Source organism: Scophthalmus maximus, chromosome 14, assembly GCF_022379125.1.
Source record: "Scophthalmus maximus strain ysfricsl-2021 chromosome 14, ASM2237912v1, whole genome shotgun sequence".
Classification (NCBI taxonomy): Eukaryota; Metazoa; Chordata; class Actinopteri; order Pleuronectiformes; family Scophthalmidae; genus Scophthalmus; species Scophthalmus maximus.
In genome coordinates this window covers 5,289,807-5,307,339 of record NC_061528.1, presented here as the reverse complement: position 1 = coordinate 5,307,339, position 17,533 = coordinate 5,289,807, and the positions used below count along the sequence as shown (strand labels likewise).

At 42.1% G+C, this 17,533-nt stretch overlaps 1 protein-coding gene across 10 annotated transcripts in view; it reads left to right on the top strand.

Moving 5' to 3' along the window:
- The window catches only part of usp9 (ubiquitin specific peptidase 9), a 37,212-nt gene that overhangs the window by 5,493 nt on the left and 14,186 nt on the right, over nt 1-17,533 (top strand). For 6 of the 10 annotated variants that reach the window (XM_035650920.2, XM_035650917.2, XM_035650918.2 and 3 more), the window contains exons 2-25: nt 1,141-1,415; nt 2,913-3,058; nt 4,410-4,489; nt 5,868-5,980; nt 7,519-7,737; nt 8,512-8,627; nt 8,720-8,971; nt 9,078-9,213; nt 9,323-9,475; nt 9,977-10,081; nt 10,224-10,430; nt 10,554-10,690; nt 11,920-11,958; nt 13,431-13,564; nt 13,695-13,785; nt 14,193-14,306; nt 14,400-14,652; nt 15,295-15,390; nt 15,494-15,705; nt 15,935-16,175; nt 16,380-16,529; nt 16,664-16,784; nt 16,901-17,031; nt 17,206-17,484. In XM_035650920.2, the coding sequence (XP_035506813.2) occupies nt 1,308-1,415; nt 2,913-3,058; nt 4,410-4,489; nt 5,868-5,980; nt 7,519-7,737; nt 8,512-8,627; nt 8,720-8,971; nt 9,078-9,213; nt 9,323-9,475; nt 9,977-10,081; nt 10,224-10,430; nt 10,554-10,690; nt 11,920-11,958; nt 13,431-13,564; nt 13,695-13,785; nt 14,193-14,306; nt 14,400-14,652; nt 15,295-15,390; nt 15,494-15,705; nt 15,935-16,175; nt 16,380-16,529; nt 16,664-16,784; nt 16,901-17,031; nt 17,206-17,484 (3,633 nt within the window). In that variant the 5' untranslated portion in view covers nt 1,141-1,307. The remainder of the gene's footprint in view (nt 1-1,140; nt 1,416-2,912; nt 3,059-4,409; nt 4,490-5,867; nt 5,981-7,518; nt 7,738-8,511; nt 8,628-8,719; nt 8,972-9,077; nt 9,214-9,322; nt 9,476-9,976; nt 10,082-10,223; nt 10,431-10,553; nt 10,691-11,919; nt 11,959-13,430; nt 13,565-13,694; nt 13,786-14,192; nt 14,307-14,399; nt 14,653-15,294; nt 15,391-15,493; nt 15,706-15,934; nt 16,176-16,379; nt 16,530-16,663; nt 16,785-16,900; nt 17,032-17,205; nt 17,485-17,533) is intronic. The other 4 variants (XM_035650926.2, XM_047337485.1, XM_035650919.2 and 1 more) reach the window with 3 other exon arrangements.

The following is a 17,533-nucleotide window of genomic DNA, read 5'->3' as shown; positions in this document are numbered from 1 at the left end:
AATATCGGATACTTTAAGTCAAATGCTCTTTTCATCAGCGGCAGCCGCAATTGTTCACCGATTGTTAACGTCGTGGTATAAACCCCGCCCATTATCAGATAATCTACCACAACCACGATTGGTTGTGATCTGCCGGGGGTAATCACTTCCCAATGGAGGGGGATCCAGGCCGTATTCTGAGAGAGCAAATTTAAATGAGCTCCCAGAATTCGTTCTGGTTCCCAGGCTAATAAAACACAACAATGAGGCAGCTTTATCATTGTAAGGCAAAGAGATACCGGCCACTGCAGAATTGTTGTCCACAGAAAGAGATGTAGAAATGTCTGCTATCACATACGAACTCTGGACAATGTCCAGTGTTGCCCCTTCACACATGCAGCACAGAACCAAATATTGTCCGTACGATGTGTGAGACACTGTTTGGTTTGGGCAAGGGGTCGCACCAGGGTATAGCTCACAGGAGGCGGCGTACGAAAAGTCATGAACACTGCCTCTCATACTCTAAATACTCCGTACCTTTACCTGCTCTATTCGCATATTGGTTCAATCGGACACTACTGAGACTTCGTGCTAGGGAGCTGGCAGGGTAAAGTACGGTTCAACTGATTCGGACATTTGCGTTCACACATACAGATCCTCCGTGTAACGGTTGGAAAAGGTCAGGGTTACATTACATGTGTAAAAGCAGCTTTGGTAATATCATTTGACCTTTGAAAAATTCTCTGTGGTAATTGACCAAAGCGTGCAGTTGCAGGAGACGCATCTAGAATTGTAAATGTAAAATGATGCAGTTGCTGCCTTTGTCGGGTGTAATTTAAAAGTAATGAGTCAGTAACATAGTTTTGATTGATACTGGATGTTCTGAATCGAATGACAATGAAATCATTGATCCCTATCAGCCCTTCACAGCTTGGTTGCAGCTTCCTGATTCATCTAGTTAATCACTGAGAACATCATTTTTGTAAATTAGCTTTTTTAATAGAAAGTGGTTAACTAACAAGTGGAGCCTAATTCATAATGAGTAGATTGCTGCAGTACAAGATAATAACCATCTCTTAACCGATTTCGCTTTTGTATTACAATTAACTTGAACTGCCAGCCGATAATTCTGACCTTTAACCCCTCTCTCCCTGTCTCCAGGTTATGCAATGGTCTCAGCGGCACATCCAGACCTCCAGGTGCTTGTGTCCCTCTCTCGTGTGTTCGGGCTCTCTTCCCTCTGCTCCACAGCTGAGGTGGCTGTGATTTCCCTCCTGGCCAGCGCTCCCTAAGAGGCCAAGATTGCCAAGATCTGCCCGGTGGCGAGCATGACGGCCACCACACGTGGCTCTCCGGTGGGGGGCAATGACAGTCAGGGCCAGGGCCAGGGCCAGGCACCTGATGCTCAGAGCCAACCCCCACTGCCACAGAACCAGGTCGGCATCATCTTTCCAGCTAGAACTCAACATGCACTTGACTTGCTAGTGCTAAATGCTTTCATCCAAACATGTCCTCTTGTATTTGTGTTTACATGAATGAGCATTACACTTCATATCTAACAGTGGACAAATGTGATCATCAGCATTTTTAAAGAATTTTTGGTAGTTCAGGCACTGCAGCACAGTTTTTTTTATTGCTCGTACCTAACCGCACACAGGTGCCCAAGGGGATGAAAGGGGAGGGGAGGAGGGAGCGGAAAAGGGGGAGAAAAAGAGTGAAGGAGAGGCATCAATGAACAGAGCCTCTTGAGTGATGGATAAAGGATGTGTGTGTGTGTGTGTGTGTGTGTGTGTGTGTGTGTGTGTGTGTGCGCATTCGCAGGCCTGTGTTGGTTAGAGATGAGCCGTGGTAAGACGTGAGAGGCAAGCTGCCTATGTAGGTCAGCCAAGCAGAAGGAGTCTTTACCACACACCCCCACATTTCATATTTCTCAGTTATGCATGTCTTTTGAGTATGTGTCCCTCTTTCTTTCTTTTTTTTTTACTCGCCCATACACAGTCGCTCACACCACCACTGATGCTCAAGATGAGAAAGGCTATTTAGGAAATAAAAGGAATGGTCACATCAGTCTACACATACACATTCAGAAATGCTGCATGTTGTGTGTTTCTCTCACACTAGTACTTTTAAAATTTCTATTTGACAGCACTGTAATTAGAGTCCCCCCCACATACTAACACATCTATACTTCTTAAACAACTTCACTTGTTTTCTCTGGGTGGGTGAACATTAAAAGAGCATTTGCTCTGTTATCAAAAAAAGAGGATTTAAAAGGCCTTGTTTATGTGTCTTGTTGAGAACAATAGAAACCCTACTGCCAAACAAAAAGTGAGCCATATCTCTTCATTGGCAAAATTCACTATTGTTGTTGTTGTTGTTGTTTTTATATTTATTTAATAATTTGATGGATTGGTATGAGATACATAAAGGCAGGATTATTTGCGATCCTTTTGTTTATTTGCTCTGGCGACACCAGCGATCAAAAATCCCCCATTAAATCACTACAGTCACACAAAATCTTGAGAGCAAATGACCAGAGGAGCACGCAGATTAAATCAACAGCAGCCTGGAGTGTTATGAGTCTGTGTATAATGAGCATTAAAGCTTAAGTGAGGCCTCCAGCATCACCATAAACTGACAGTGTTGTTTATCTATGAATAAAATAAAGATCATCGCTATCAAAGCAATCATTACTTTTCTATTACTTTACATTGTGCAGACGCTTCAATTAAATTACATTTTGGACACAGGCAGCACAGAATTCTTAGATTTTAATCTGCAGGGAATCTGAAGGGTTTAATCCAATTATCTGTACAACATCACTTCTCGGAATCAGATTTTGACTTTATTTGATTTTTTAAAAACTTATTCTGACATAGTATGGCGGTTATATTTTCTCTGATTCTGATCGTCTATGATTTTTTTTTTTACAGACATCTTCTCCTAACTCATCTAATGAGAACTCTCCAGTGAGCCCACCAGATGAGCAGGGTCAGGGGGAAGGGCCCCATCAGCTGGAAGAGGAGGAGCCCGCCTTCCCTCACACTGACCTAGCCAAGCTGGATGACATGATCAACAGGTATTTAACTCGCATGATGACACAAATTCTTTGCACAAAGGGAATTTCAGCGAAACTTGGGCTAAAATTAATCTTTAAAGATTGATTGTTTTGTTAAAACTGATGACTACTTCTGGAAGTAAAAAGAAGAGGAAAGCTGAAACTTATTCATGTGACTTAGCGAAGGGGGTGGGGGCGGTGTATATATATATGAATGTGTGTGTGTGTGTGTGTGTGTGTGTGTGTGTGTGTGTGTGTATATATATATACTTATGAATGTATAAAACGGTCAGGGAAGAGTTCCTGCAGTTGTTAATTTCAAGTGTGTCCGTCCGCCTGCTGAGAACATGTCCCTCATGGGAACACACACGGTTACAGCTGAAACTATGACGAAGACGGTAAAAAGTTTATGGATGATTATGACGGGATTTCTCCAGGTGTGGCCGATTGAGAGAGGAAGGGAGAGAGTAATGAAGCAATGTCACAGAACACCAAGTTAGAGTATTTGATATGTTCTCATGAGGAGTGTAAGAAAACATTTTGGGTTCTTTATGAACGTCTGGTGGGACAAACTGGACTATTGTGGGCTGCCACAGTCTAGGGAATTAACAGGAAACACTGATTGCAGCATATACTGTTTTATATAACTTCAAGATGTATGTAATTTTTATGACACTCACATTTTGCAGTTTCTGTATGAGTTCTAATAGTGTAGTACTACTACCATTTTCAACAGTTCAAACTCATTTGAACTGTTTCAGATTGTGTATGGAGTGTCGTGTTCAGGAGTCATTTTGATTAACTTAGGTTACAATGATTGATGTTTCGGTTTATTCAAAGACATAAAATCTTTAAAAGTGCAGTGTAATTCCCAGTTTGACCTTTATACTTGCGATATGTTGGATCACAAATAATGTGGCACCTTTATTTTACATAAAGAAAAACGTTGAAATGATAGAACAAATGTGGAAAAACATTATTTCCCCCAAATATTCTTCACTGCTGAGATCCAGGTTGCTCAGCAATACAGTTCACTCGACTCAAAACAACAGCATGGCTGCTGCGAACGCAGAGCGTGAATTGCATTACTTAGTAATTAACCTACATTATGGAGCAGGCGACTCCTCCGAAAAGTAATGAAGGCCAGGTCTATAACTCATCTTCATCTCTATTTTGAGCCAATAAACTCTGTTTTTTGAAATAATTTTTCTTTTCGTAGGTATGTCTTGTCTTGACTTTATCTTGTCAATAGAGTGAAAAGAGGTAGAATCATGTTTTGAGCGGCATTCCCCTTTTTATTTTTGTTATACTGAAAATATATATGTTGGTTTCTACTTATTTGTATTCTTAAGTCTTTTTTTATTTCCTCCAGGCCTCGTTGGGTTGTTCCAGTTTTGCCAAAAGGGGAATTAGAAGTCCTCTTGGAAGCTGCAATTGACCTGAGTAAAAAAGGTAAGATTGTGCAGAATGTTATTCTGTGTCTGAGATGCTTTCTGTCATTCACATCCTAACATCGTTGGTTCCTTTGGCTAATCGTGATGCACAGTTTGTTAATCATCTCAAATTAAATTGAAAAGTGTTGAGAGTGGGCCCACAGCTTCCTATGAATTGTATTTGATTTTCAGTGCTAAAAAAGTAGCCCCTGTTTTAAAATCACAGCGGAGTAGCCCCTCCCATCGCATTTGTTGAATGACACCTTTGTCTTGTCATTAGAAAAGTTTACAATTGGGACACAGGTACAATTTCAGATACTGAAAATCGAACTGTGACTGACCTTTCATCTGTCAGGGAGCTACTGGGTTGCTAGTTATCGCCTTGATGCATCAATGTATTGAGGATTATTATCAATACTGGGCCTTATGGCATTCTACGAAGAAAAAATGGCTCTGACATCTGAGATCAAAAAAAGAAGTTTCCCTGCTACTGGAGAAACTGAGCAACTTGCCAGTTGCAACATATATTAATCTCAGGTTCCAATTCCAACAGTGAGGAAAGGAGTTGAATCTTTTAACAGCCGCTTTGGCCTGAATACATGGTTAACATCATCATGTCTCAACCATGGGAAAACCTTTTATTGACAATATAGTTTTCGTTTGGAATTGTAAATGCCGCTTTAAACATGACGGGGTTCAGCCGAACGTCACTGCATCCAGACTCCTCGGGGCCAACCTAAGTCATGTTCTCGGGATGCCATACTCAAACAAGAATGTGTGGATATGCGTGAAGGACATTGCACACAGACAGACAGCCTCTATCCCCCCCCTCACCTGACCCTCTGCTCCACATCGCCCAAGGCATTCTGAGAATGTCTCTGTCCCAATCAGGAACCCAGTGACCACTCCCCCCTCACCACCTCACTCACCAATCAGAAACTAGTTAAAGCTTCCACGCTGAAACGTAGTCAAATTGATGATCTATTTAAACGGCAGTAACAACGGACGACATCACTCTGGTGTCGACCAGAGATGAGAGAGACCACATGCTGCTGGTAAACATACATGCTGTCGGCCCCCTGAAAAATAAAGATTAAGAGTCAGTGCTTAATTTCAATCCACGACACTGAAAACTACAAATCAAACCAGAAAACTTAATTTCATGTCCCATTATTAATGTCAAAACCAGCTTCCTACCACTGGAAAAACATAGCAAAAATTAAAGGATTTCTGTCAAAACAAGATACTGAAAAACGTATGTTTTCAGTTTTGATGTATTTCTATGCCTTTGAATTGCCTGTCTGAACGTTGTCAAGGCTGAGTCTCTTTCACATTGCGGCACATATGTTACTTATTACATGGATTGTATTAAACGAGGGGATGTCTTTTCCTCGCAGGACTGGATGTGAAATGTGAGGCATGTCAGAGGTTTTTCCGGGACGGTCTGACCATCTCCTTCACGAAGATCCTGACAGACGAGGCAGTCAGCGGCTGGAAATTTGAGATTCATGTGAGTCATTCATGTTGTTTTGCCATGTATTTTCGGTACATAAGCTTCCTTAAGCCAAGGTATCCAATTTTACAGTCCACCCCTGCTGGGCTTTGGTGGAAGCATTTAATATCAGATAAGGTAGATAAGGTGAGAATATGTAATACACATAAGGTCAATTTTAGAGGTGAAGCCTGGCCTTACAATGGATAACCAGCTTTGGAATTTATCCTCACTTTCTCTTTCAGTACTGGTTAAAATGGAGGGGAATCAAACGAAGACAAACATTTGTTTTATTATCAGGTAGCATGAGATACAATAGTCATTTTAGCTTTATTTACTATTTCACATCTCTCAGCTAACAGGATGTAATGATCCCAGGCTGTTGTCTTGCCTATAAATTGAGTTTTCTGTTTAGTTTTCGTCAAGCGGAAGGAAAGAGGCAACGCCGGCCGTGATCAATGATCTTTTTGTTAGAAGACGCTGAGGCTGGCTTGTTGTGCTGTATTAGCGAGATTGATGGCTGGAACTTTTTCATCATCAGTGAGACAGACAAGGGAGCAAAATGTCGTTGTCTTCTTTTTTTTGCCCAGTCATCTTTACCTACCCATAACTAGGTTTGAAATATTTTTAATCAAATCTTGGTTTAGTACATTCAACCGGATCCTAACTTATTTCTAATCTTCCATAGCGGCTCTGATTTATTCTCCTTAAATGTTGAGGAAAGAAAAAGCCTCTCTGGAATTCTATGATGAGCCAATCCCGTATTGATTACTCATATCTGGTTACTTCTGATCTGCAATCCACTGGAGAGCCATGCAGGAAGAGCAGCTGGTTGACATTTTAGTAAGGTTGTTATTAGATAAGAGTTTTTAATTTGAATCTGAAAATCCGGATCGCAATCTGAATTTCTAACCCTTCTTATCAATTTTGAATATTCAGACTCAAATGCGATTTGACATCAGAGTTTTATAGCTTCAAAAAAACATATTGTAATATAAGGAAAAGTCTATCATCGTACCATATTTTCAGTGGAGCCTTGTTTCTTACCCAACCTGTTTTCAGAAAATGCATCGTACCTGTGAAATAAACGTAACCGCTGCAGGAGAGTGGGGTGCTAACATGAGCTTCCTGGCACATTCTGCCTGCTCTTGGCTTGATGGTAGCAGGTTTCGTATCTTGCAAAATCGCAGCCGCCTCTTGAAGCTCCACAGCTGTCGGCTGTGTAGGTCGGCGCTTACTTAACGTTGCTCAGTTTGTTTGAATCCTGTGAAGAAACAGTGGTTCTGCAATTCAAACTGGCAAGAGGAGCTGGTTCATTCATATAATCAGATCAGTGCGATTTAGGCGCTTTACTTATGAAATGTATTTATTCTGTAATAAGTTGAATATACTTGTGGCACAGAGAAACATTGCCTGTGTGTGTAAAACACTTCATCTTCAGGTCAAAGTGCAATGTTGTTTTATTGAAACCAGGAGTGAATCACCGCTTTCCTCAGGGAGGAAACATTTTTCCATGTCTAACCACTCATATTCTACACGACAACCTTTCTTCGCAGAGGTGTATCATCAATAACACGCACCGGTTGGTGGAGTTGTGCGTGGCCAAGCTCTCTCAGGACTGGTTCCCTCTACTGGAGCTTCTGGCCATGGCCACCAACCCCCACTGCAAGTTCCACATCTACAATGGGACGCGGCCCTCCGAGACCGTCCCCGCTGGAGCACAGCTGGCTGACGACGAGCTCTTCGCCCGACCACCAGACCCACGGTCTCCTAAGGTGAGTCACTGGACCAAACATAAAACTTTATTATGCCAATCCATTTTCTTTGTCAAGGGTTATATGATACTGTCCTCCTCGTTCTTTCAACTTGCCAGGTTTAAACGTCTTCTTAAAATTTACCTCATTACACAAGAGTCTTGATTGTGCATGTTGTTACTTTACAGATTTATTTGTGTCACAAGGTCTTTGGGGGGGGACAAACAATCATGTTGTCCTGCTGTTTGCTTCCTCCGTCTGCCCATCTTTCTTTCTTGTAGGTGAAATCCACAGTGTAGAGTAGACTGATGATGAAACATATGGAGCTCACAGTCTATAAGACACGAGCAGATTGTTTATAAAAAAGAAGGTGGATACACCAGAGAATAGGAATTTTTGTAGTGATGAGTGTGGCGTGGGCCTGGGGTCAGTATTAACAGAACTGCAGCTCTGCTCGTCTGTCTGCCTCCGTTGGCAGAGGGCCCAGGACTACTTAGGCCCACTGTGCAACTATTAGGGCAGAGTTTGCTGTGTTTGTCTTTCATTTTTTTTATAAGGTTGACAACCAATCAGTCATTCCTAAACATTTAACTGCATTGCAAACTTTTCAAGAGCTTTACATCATTTGTTGGCCCCAAAAAAGACCAAGGGTCTTTTTTGGGGGTTAAACAGACGTTTAAATGTTTCCCTGTCCCCCCTTTAAATATGTGTCTCTTTGTCGTTGCTTTGAATCTCTGGCCTGGAAGAAATATTTAACATATTTAATCTTTTTCCCCTTCTGTTTCCTTGTCCCAGGGCTGGTTGGTGGACTTAATAAACAAATTTGGCACGTTAAACGGGTTTCAAATGTTGCACGATCGCTTCATGAGCGGCCAAGCACTGAACGTCCAGATCATCGCTGCACTTATCAAGTGAGACTTTTGTTTGAGTGACAGAGTTCTCTTTGTGTCATGGTAACAAGTTTTTGTTTGCTGATTTTTGTTATGTTTCTCTTCCGTCCCAGGCCTTTTGGCCAGTGTTACGAGTTCCTCACATTGCACACGGTAAAGAAGTACTTCCTTCCTGTCATCGAGATGGTTCCTCAGTTTCTAGAGAATCTCACAGATGAGGAGCTCAAGAAAGAGGCCAAGAATGAAGCCAAAAATGACGCACTGTCCATGATAATCAAGTCTCTGAAGAATCTGGCTTCTCGTGTTCCGGGGCAGGAGGAGACCGTGAAGAATTTAGAGATTTTTAGGTTAAAAATGATTCTTAGGTGAGTAAAAAACAAAAGATGTTTTTTCAGATCAAGGTCAGTTCTCATCATACACATTTAATACGGCTCGATGTTGATTAAACAAACTAAATTTCTTTATCACCAGGTTATTGCAAATTTCTTCTTTTAATGGCAAAATGAATGCACTAAATGAAGTGAATAAGGTGATCTCCAGTGTGTCCTACTACACTCATCGGCATAACCCCGAAGAGGAGGAGTGGCTGACTGCGGAGCGCATGGCGGTAAAACTCAACACAGCTCTTTTACTTTCATTCTCGGCGTTAAAAAAGAAGTTCTCTTATCTCTAAAATTCCACTTGTCCTTTCTGTGTTGCTTCATCCACCTCACCAGGAGTGGATCCAGCAGAACCACATTCTCTCCATCGTGCTCAGGGACAGTTTGCACCAGCCGCAGTACGTCGAGAAACTGGAGAAGATCCTTCGCTTCGTTATCAAAGAGAAAGCTCTTACAATGCAGGATCTGGATAACATCTGGGCTGCACAGGTAAACAGTTTAGTATCATTCTGATGATAATTGATTGCCGTCTATAAAGTGATAAGCGCCAATTGAAGGGAACTGCGGTTAAAGTTTTACTTCAAGATGTTATATGTGGACACAAAACGTATCAGATGTTGGTTTTTGCGCAGTTCTGTATTTACTTAATGTTACAGGATAATGTGAATTTTTCTTTTCCTTATATAGTGTGATAAATTTAGTGTATTGTCATTGATCAAAGTAGGCTAAAATTGGACAAAGTCTTTCACACAGTGTCTTCTGCAGAACCCAACAGAGCGGCAGACAATGAGATTTAAAATCCCAATGGGACCTAAGTTGGTTAAATAAAGGAAATTGAAAAGAAAATCCAATCAGAGTTCAGGGCTCAATTTCCTGTAACTCAAAAACACAACTACATATTGCAAACAAAATGCTGACTTATTAATCGGCAATCATCCACATTGCAACCGCATCATATCAGTGACACGGTTGTCTCTTTAACCTCTGCAGGCTGGTAAGCATGAGGCTATTGTGAAGAATGTCCATGACCTCCTGGCCAAGCTGGCATGGGACTTCTCGCCCGAGCAGCTCGATCACCTCTTCGACTGTTTCAAGGTGAGTAAGAGTTAGAGTGGTCACTATTATGTTCACAATACACTGAATCTTTCCATTCGGCTCTGGTTTAATCACATTGTAGTTGAAACAACAGTTGTAGCCTCTACCTTAACCTCTGGACTCGGTCCTTCGTCCTCTGCAGGCAAGCTGGACAAACGCCAGCAAGAAGCAGCGTGAAAAACTGCTGGAACTTATCCGGCGCTTGGCGGAGGACGATAAGGATGGCGTGATGGCCCACAAAGTCCTCAACCTGCTGTGGAACCTGGCACACAGCGACGATGTGCCTGTAGACATCATGGACCAGGCTCTTAGTGCTCACATCAAGATATTGGATTACAGTTGCTCACAGGTACCGTACTCGTGGGAGGTGATGTTACTTTGAATGTGTTTGAAGGTGAATGGCATAGCAAAAATAACAGATGAAGGGCTGTTTACTACACTCGACTTACTGATGTTTCATTTTCACTTACAGGACAGAGACACGCAGAAAATCCAGTGGATAGATCGCTTCATAGAGGAACTACGAACTAATGATAAATGGGTGATTCCTGCCCTGAAGCAAATCAGAGAAATCTGTAGCCTCTTTGGAGAAGCGCCGCAAAACCTCAGGTAAGGTCATGGTAGAAATCAATTTCATACTGCAGACACACACAGGATGATTCTGAATGTTGGCAAGTATCAAGTATTTCTTTGGTGTAGTTTTTAAGGTGTCTTTATTCTGAATTGTTAGTTTTTATTCTGTACATAATGCATGAAAAACCGCAGCGAGACTCTGAGTTGTTTGGACCATCTGACATTTCCTTTCATCGTATTACATTTGCACAAGAGCCGAGGCACGTCAACTTTTTTGCTTTTAATGTCCAACACAGCAAGTTCCCTAGAAGTTTAGAGTTGTCTACAGATCAGCAAGTTGTCCCAGTAAACTTATTAACCATGGATTTACAACATTGTGTTACTGTATTAAAAATATCTTTCTAATACCAGACTTTAATTGTGTTGGTGTGGTCTGATGTGAGCTCTTAAACCAAGCATTATAGCTGGTTAGCCACTTATTTTTTTAGTTGTGATGGTTTGAGGTTAAGGGTCGTTCATTGTTGTTTTTGAGTACATTGAAAGGAGCTGAAAGTTGCAGTTCTGTTGTTGGCTTTGTTACGCTGTGACAAACAGTCACTGCAGTGGAAAGAAGGTGCTAGACTATGTTGAACGCCTCCGAGCCGGTGCTCAACCAATCACATCCACCAGTCGAAATGCCAACTTCTAAGTAGCTGTTTGTCTGTCTAGTCTGGTAGCTCGGCTTAAAAGTAAAAGTTACATGATTATTTTTTTTAATCCGGAGGTCAGACAATTTCACTCGTCGGATACGAAAAGAAGACCAGGTGTAGCATTTATTTTGTAGAAAAGTTTTTTATGGCTTTCTTCATTCCCAATGTCCCACTGTGATAGGGAGTCAGCATGAACAATGTCAGTACCTTGAAACCGATGAAGCCCTACCTTTTTATTTCTTACACCTGTGCTTTGCACCTGTGACATGTCAAAGTGTCCTCGGGCATGGACAGTTGTCGTACACGCCGATAAGGGAAAGTTTGGCTTGATTTGAAAGTTTTTCTATCGGTAATTCATGTAATCTGAGTTTCAGTTTGTCGGGTAGCTGGAGAACTTTTTATCAAAGTGTTTAGAACCTGAGCAAATACAGCATTCATATAACATAACCATGAAAAATCTGTGAAATTAGTGTTAGGCTTGATTTGAGGTCACATTTGTTCAACATTAATTGAAGTAGTGCTCTTTTTCAAAGTCACTGTAGAAAATATGTAGTGTACATGCCTGTTGTTTTTCAGAAAGAAAATGCCAATTAACATACAAACGAACTTAGCCGGGTAAGTTGAGTGCTAATTCCAGGGTTCTACCTATTTCTGTGTTATGTCAAGTCTAACTTTTCTCTTTGACATTGTTTATAATGTTTACTGTATAAAAATGTAAATCTTTGCCATAAATACGCTTCAGCATTTCTTTCTTGGGTTTCATCTCAAATGACTGATTCCTCATTCAAGCCCCCGTTTCAAAGTCCTGCATGCGCGTAGCTAAGTCAAGCAAAGAGACGAGACTTTGACGATATACTTTTATCCTAACTAATGGCTATGCATGTAGCTCTAAATTCTGGGATGCTGCAGGGGATTATTAAATTATACCCGCTCTGCTCTTGCTGTTAGAAACCTTGGCAACCCAGAAGGCAAGTGTTTGCGTATCCATCACTCTCTTTGTAGCACTTGAATTCTGTTTTATAAACTGGAAATTAAGATTTAAGAGTTAAGAGAAACATGGATGATAATAAAGATCAAAAGGGCTAAAAGCTGTGATTACAATTGTGTGATGTAACAAATCAATTACCTCTGATAATGATAATCACTGCAATAATAATCATGTTTATTCCTAGATTGTTAGTTTTTATTTCAGGTAGTTGTAGTTTTTTATTATTTTTCATTTCCGTTTAATTGGCAGTATGATAATAAAATGCCTTGAGATACAATCATATATATGTACACATGCATATAAATACACATGCATTCAGAATCTCAGGTTAGATAAAATCCAGGTGTGGTAACTGATTTTTAAGTGAATTGAGAAACTATTTTCTCAAACAATCAATCGACTACACTGCATACACAGACTAGTCCTTTAAACTTAAACGAAAGGTCCTTTGAGATGGAGCCCCACTCCTCCTGATGCCAGCTCCTTTCAGCTCAAATCATTCAATGCAAGTCAATATCAGGGGTATTTCATGCCTTCGACCCACTTACTCAAACATACATTTAGATTTTTGAGTGTAGTAGTAGTATTCAGCAGAGTGTAGCTGCTGCTATTTAGTCAACACAATATGACTTCTTTATTTTAAAAGGCCAACCCCTTTTTTTCAGTCATTGGTAATTCTAAATAATTTGTTTAATGTTCCAGATTCCCAAGTAGTACAGTAGCCATCCAAATGACATCTTATCATTAAGTCTTATTTGCTCGAGTTTGGTTTTCAAAGCCAAAAAAATCTTCTTTTTTTGTGGAAACTAGGCAGGAAATGTCCTTTATTGATATGACTTCTTCTGCTGGATATTCTATCACATGCATAAACACAAACAAACAAAAACAAAAACACCTAAAAGCTGCTTCCTTTATGTCCCTGATAGAAACAAATGAGAAATCAGTCATGCTATGTTTTCTTAATCAGAAGTTGTGTTACTAAGGGTTTTTAAATATCAGATTCATTCACACTTTTTCCCCCCTGTCTTTAGCTTCCTCGCTTAATATCCGTTATTGTCCCCCTTACATCCACCCCCTCCTCCTGCTGTTCTCTCTTCAGTCAAACTCAGAGAAGTCCTCATGTGTTCTACCGACACGACCTGATCAACCAGCTGCAGCACAACCACGCTCTGGTGACCTTGGTGGCCGAGAACCTCTCCGCCTACATGGAAACCATGAGGCAGTTCTCCAAAGGTGCGTTGCTGCGAACAGAAATGGCAACTTGTGTTAGTCTGAACATTTCCTCGCAACAGATGCAGCCTTTAGATCAAGGCTGAACAGAGTCGGTCTGACTGGTCATGTGTGTGTGTGTGCGCTTTTACAGAAGAACAAGCGGAGTTTGACCCTCAGACGGTCCGGCCAGGAAGCCGCTACAGCCATGTCCAGGAAGTACAGGAACGCCTCAACTTCCTGAGGTACAACTTCACCATCTCGCACTCCAGTGTATCTAATCAGCAAGGGTGTTACTGTTTTCTAAAATCTGAAAGTACAACTTGGAATAGAAACAAATTTGCCCCATTTACTGCACCTTTGAGTTAAGTAGGGAAATAATTTGGGGTCAGATCTGCTATAATAACTTAAAAAAAATCTCAAGTGATGACTATATTATTAGCTTTATATATTCTGTCACGCACAGTGAATGAGAGTTACACAGTATCCCCAGACTTGTCTGTTGTCCACTAAGCTGTGCCTTGTTCAAGGACAACAGTGGATAATTGGGGACTTCATCCCATCAGGAATTATAATGCAAGTCAGGGACCAACTCTGTGACCTTATATTTCATTTTCAGGCCACTATTGATTGTCTATCTTTTTTTTGTCAGGTTCCTGCTCAAGGATGGCCAGTTGTGGCTCTGTGCCCCTCAGGCCAAGCAGATCTGGAAGTGTCTGGCTGAGAACGCAGTGTTCCTCTGTGACCGCGAGGCCTGCTTCAAATGGTACCGTTTGATTCGCTCTCCTCTCGCCTTTGGCTTTAAATTGATTGTCCCCTTACTTTTGTTAATCAGCAGACATGTCTGGTCTGAATGCAGCGTTACCTTCCTGCTACCCAATAGGTACTCAAAGCTGATGGGCGACGAGCCAGACCTGGACCCGGACATCAACAAGGACTTCTTCGAGAACAACGTTCTGCAGTTGGACCCGTCTCTGCTGACGGAAAACGGCATGAAGTGCTTTGAGAGGTTCTTCAAGGCCGTCAACTGCCGCGAGGGGAAACTGGTAGCAAAACGCAGGGCCTACATGATGGATGACCTGGAACTAATAGGCTTGGACTACCTCTGGAGGGTGAGGAGATTTGTTGCAACAGGCACACACACAAAACCCCCCAAATATTTGTGTTTATTTCAGTGGGAGGTAGATTTAGAGCCTATTTTCATTCCTTTCCAAAAAACGACTACCTCAAAGACTGGAAATGGGATCTCTCCATTTAGTCACCTCAAGCTCCACTCTCTCTGAGACAGATGCCTGACTTTTAAAGGTTTCCTGATTAGATAAACTCGGTGCATATCGCAGAGAGGAAGAGTAATACACTTTGTCGGAAAAACACATTAGTCATGTGTGTCAGTCTTAGTTCTCTCTTCATGACCAGTCGCAGTGTGTTTCTTTTCCCAACCATAAATAATTAGTTTGGATCTCTGTATACTCAGTCTCTTCTGTTAATATCTTTGAAAACTTGCCATTGTGGCCTTGAGGCCGGAGAAATGTTCAGTAGAGGTTTGACCTGCATAATTCCCATTGACTTGAGATCCTCTCTCCGTCCACAGACAATTTTGGTGTGATAGTTGTGATGATGATGAGATTTAATAATTAATTCCTCCGGTAACTGAAGTGAACTTCTCCAGTGTCTCATCTTGTACACTAAGGGGTCGTGTTCTGTTAGCAGCTATGTGGAAAAAATTATGTCTACTAATCTCTCCTATCTCGCAGGTGGTTATTCAAGGAAGTGATGACATCGCCAGCCGAGCAATAGATCTGCTGAAAGAGATCTACACCAACCTCGGACCAAAACTACAAGTCAATCAGGTGATGATCTGTTTCAGTTAGAGCAGAAGTTTAAATTTGTTTGGTTTGATGTAATGACGAGTAGCTTTTGTCTTTATCGTTGTGCCCATTTTCCTCCCTCCAGGTTGAAATTCACGAGGATTTCATCCAGTCGTGTTTTGACCGCCTGAAGGCCTCCTACGACACCCTGTGTGTGTTGGATGGCGACAAAGACAGCATCAACTGCGCTCGTCAGGAGGCCATCCGCATGGTGCGAGTCCTCACTGTGCTCAAGGAGTACATCAACGAGTGCGACAGCGACTACCACGAGGAAAGGACCATACTGCCCATGTCCAGGTACCAACGCAATAAAACAAGCGCTTCATTTATCATGAATAAATGTTAACATATCACTCAAAATTTCATAAGTTGTTGCTCGTCATGCTCCGTTTTCCCTTTTTAGCCTGTATGCTCCAGACAATAGACAGTTTTTACTTATATTTATTTATTTCCCAGTGAGATAAACAAGTTGGAATGTTGTTACTGTTTCAATTAAATCCCTTTTATTCCATTTCACTCTTTGCAGAGCCTTCCGTGGGAAGCACATCACGTTGATCGTACGTTTCCCCAACCAGGGCCGTCAGGTGGATGACCTGGACATCTGGTCACACACCAACGACACAATCGGCTCAGTTCGCCGTGGCATCCTCACCAGGATCAAAGCGAATGCTGCACATACCAAGATAGAGCTCTTCATTGGTGGAGAGGTTGTCGATCCCGCTGATGACAGGAAGCTAATCGGACAGCTCAATTTGAAGGACAAGACGGTGAGAATGTGCTCTTATATTGAGGCTGCTTTGTTTTGTAATAATTGCTCTTACTTTTAATGTTCATTAATAATGCATTTAAATAATGTCCCATTTTGTGCACATCTAAAGAAGGATTTTTAAAGAATCGTATTTGAGAAAAGTTTTCCACACACTGCATCAACATTAACTCGAACTTGCTTTGTTTTTTGTTTTTTTGTGTAGCTGATCACGGCCAAGTTGACCCAGGTGAGCGCCAACATGCCTTCAAGCCCAGACAGCTCCTCTGACTCATCCACTGGCTCCCCTGGTAACCATGGCAACCACTACAGCGACGGGCCCAACCCCGAGGTGGAGAGCTGTCTTCCTGGTGTGGTGAGTTCGCTGCACAGATATGATATTACCTGTGAACCCACACAACTAAAAAGCAGAATCTTCACCGCTGCTCAAACATAGTGTTGGACACTCTATGTTCTATGACACCCAATGCCATATTTCTCTTTTTCCAGATTATGTCGCTGCATCTGCGCTACATCTCCTTCCTGTGGCAGGTGGCCGACCTGGGCTGCAACCTCAACATGCCTCTGCTTAGAGATGGAGCCAGAGTTCTCATGAAACTCATGCCCCCAGGTATCCGTGCACACGTTGCTCACAATGTTTTTTTTAACCAATTAATTTGACATAAAACGCACACAAGCACATGTAAGCAATGGTAGCTCAGTGTCATGTTTTTTTGTATCCTCTAGACAACACTACAGTGGAGAATCTGAGAGCGGTGTGTCTGGACCACGCTAAACTCGGTGAGAACAGCCTCAGTCCGTCACTGGACTCGCGCTTCTTCGGCCCCTCGCCCTCACAAGTGCTCTACCTCATCGAGGTGAGTGTTGGTGAACCTATGCATCACAATCTGTGATTATTTTGTGCCCTGTAAAACCACATTATAGCCTGAATAGCTTAAGATATCGTATTGTGTGTTGGCATGCTGTATCACATTACGCCCATTGTTTCTGTCTTTATAAGTTGGTTCACACTATTCTTGGCCGTGCTCCAGGTTGTGTATGCGTTGCTGATGCCAGCCAGTGCCACTCTGGGCGAAGATGCCAGCGACTTCCAATACAACTTCTTGAAGAGCGGCGGGCTGCCCCTGGTGCTGAGCATGCTCACCAGGAACAACTTCCTCCCGACGGCAGATATGGAGACGCGGCGCGGGGCTTACCTCAATGCCCTCAAGATCGCCAAGCTCCTGCTGACCTCCGTTGGCTTTGGACATGTGAAGGCTGTGGCTGAGGCCTGCCAACCCAATGCGGAGGGAAATATTCCTGTCTCACCGGTTAGGCCACACACACAACTCGCACAGAGACATACCTGCATAACTAGTT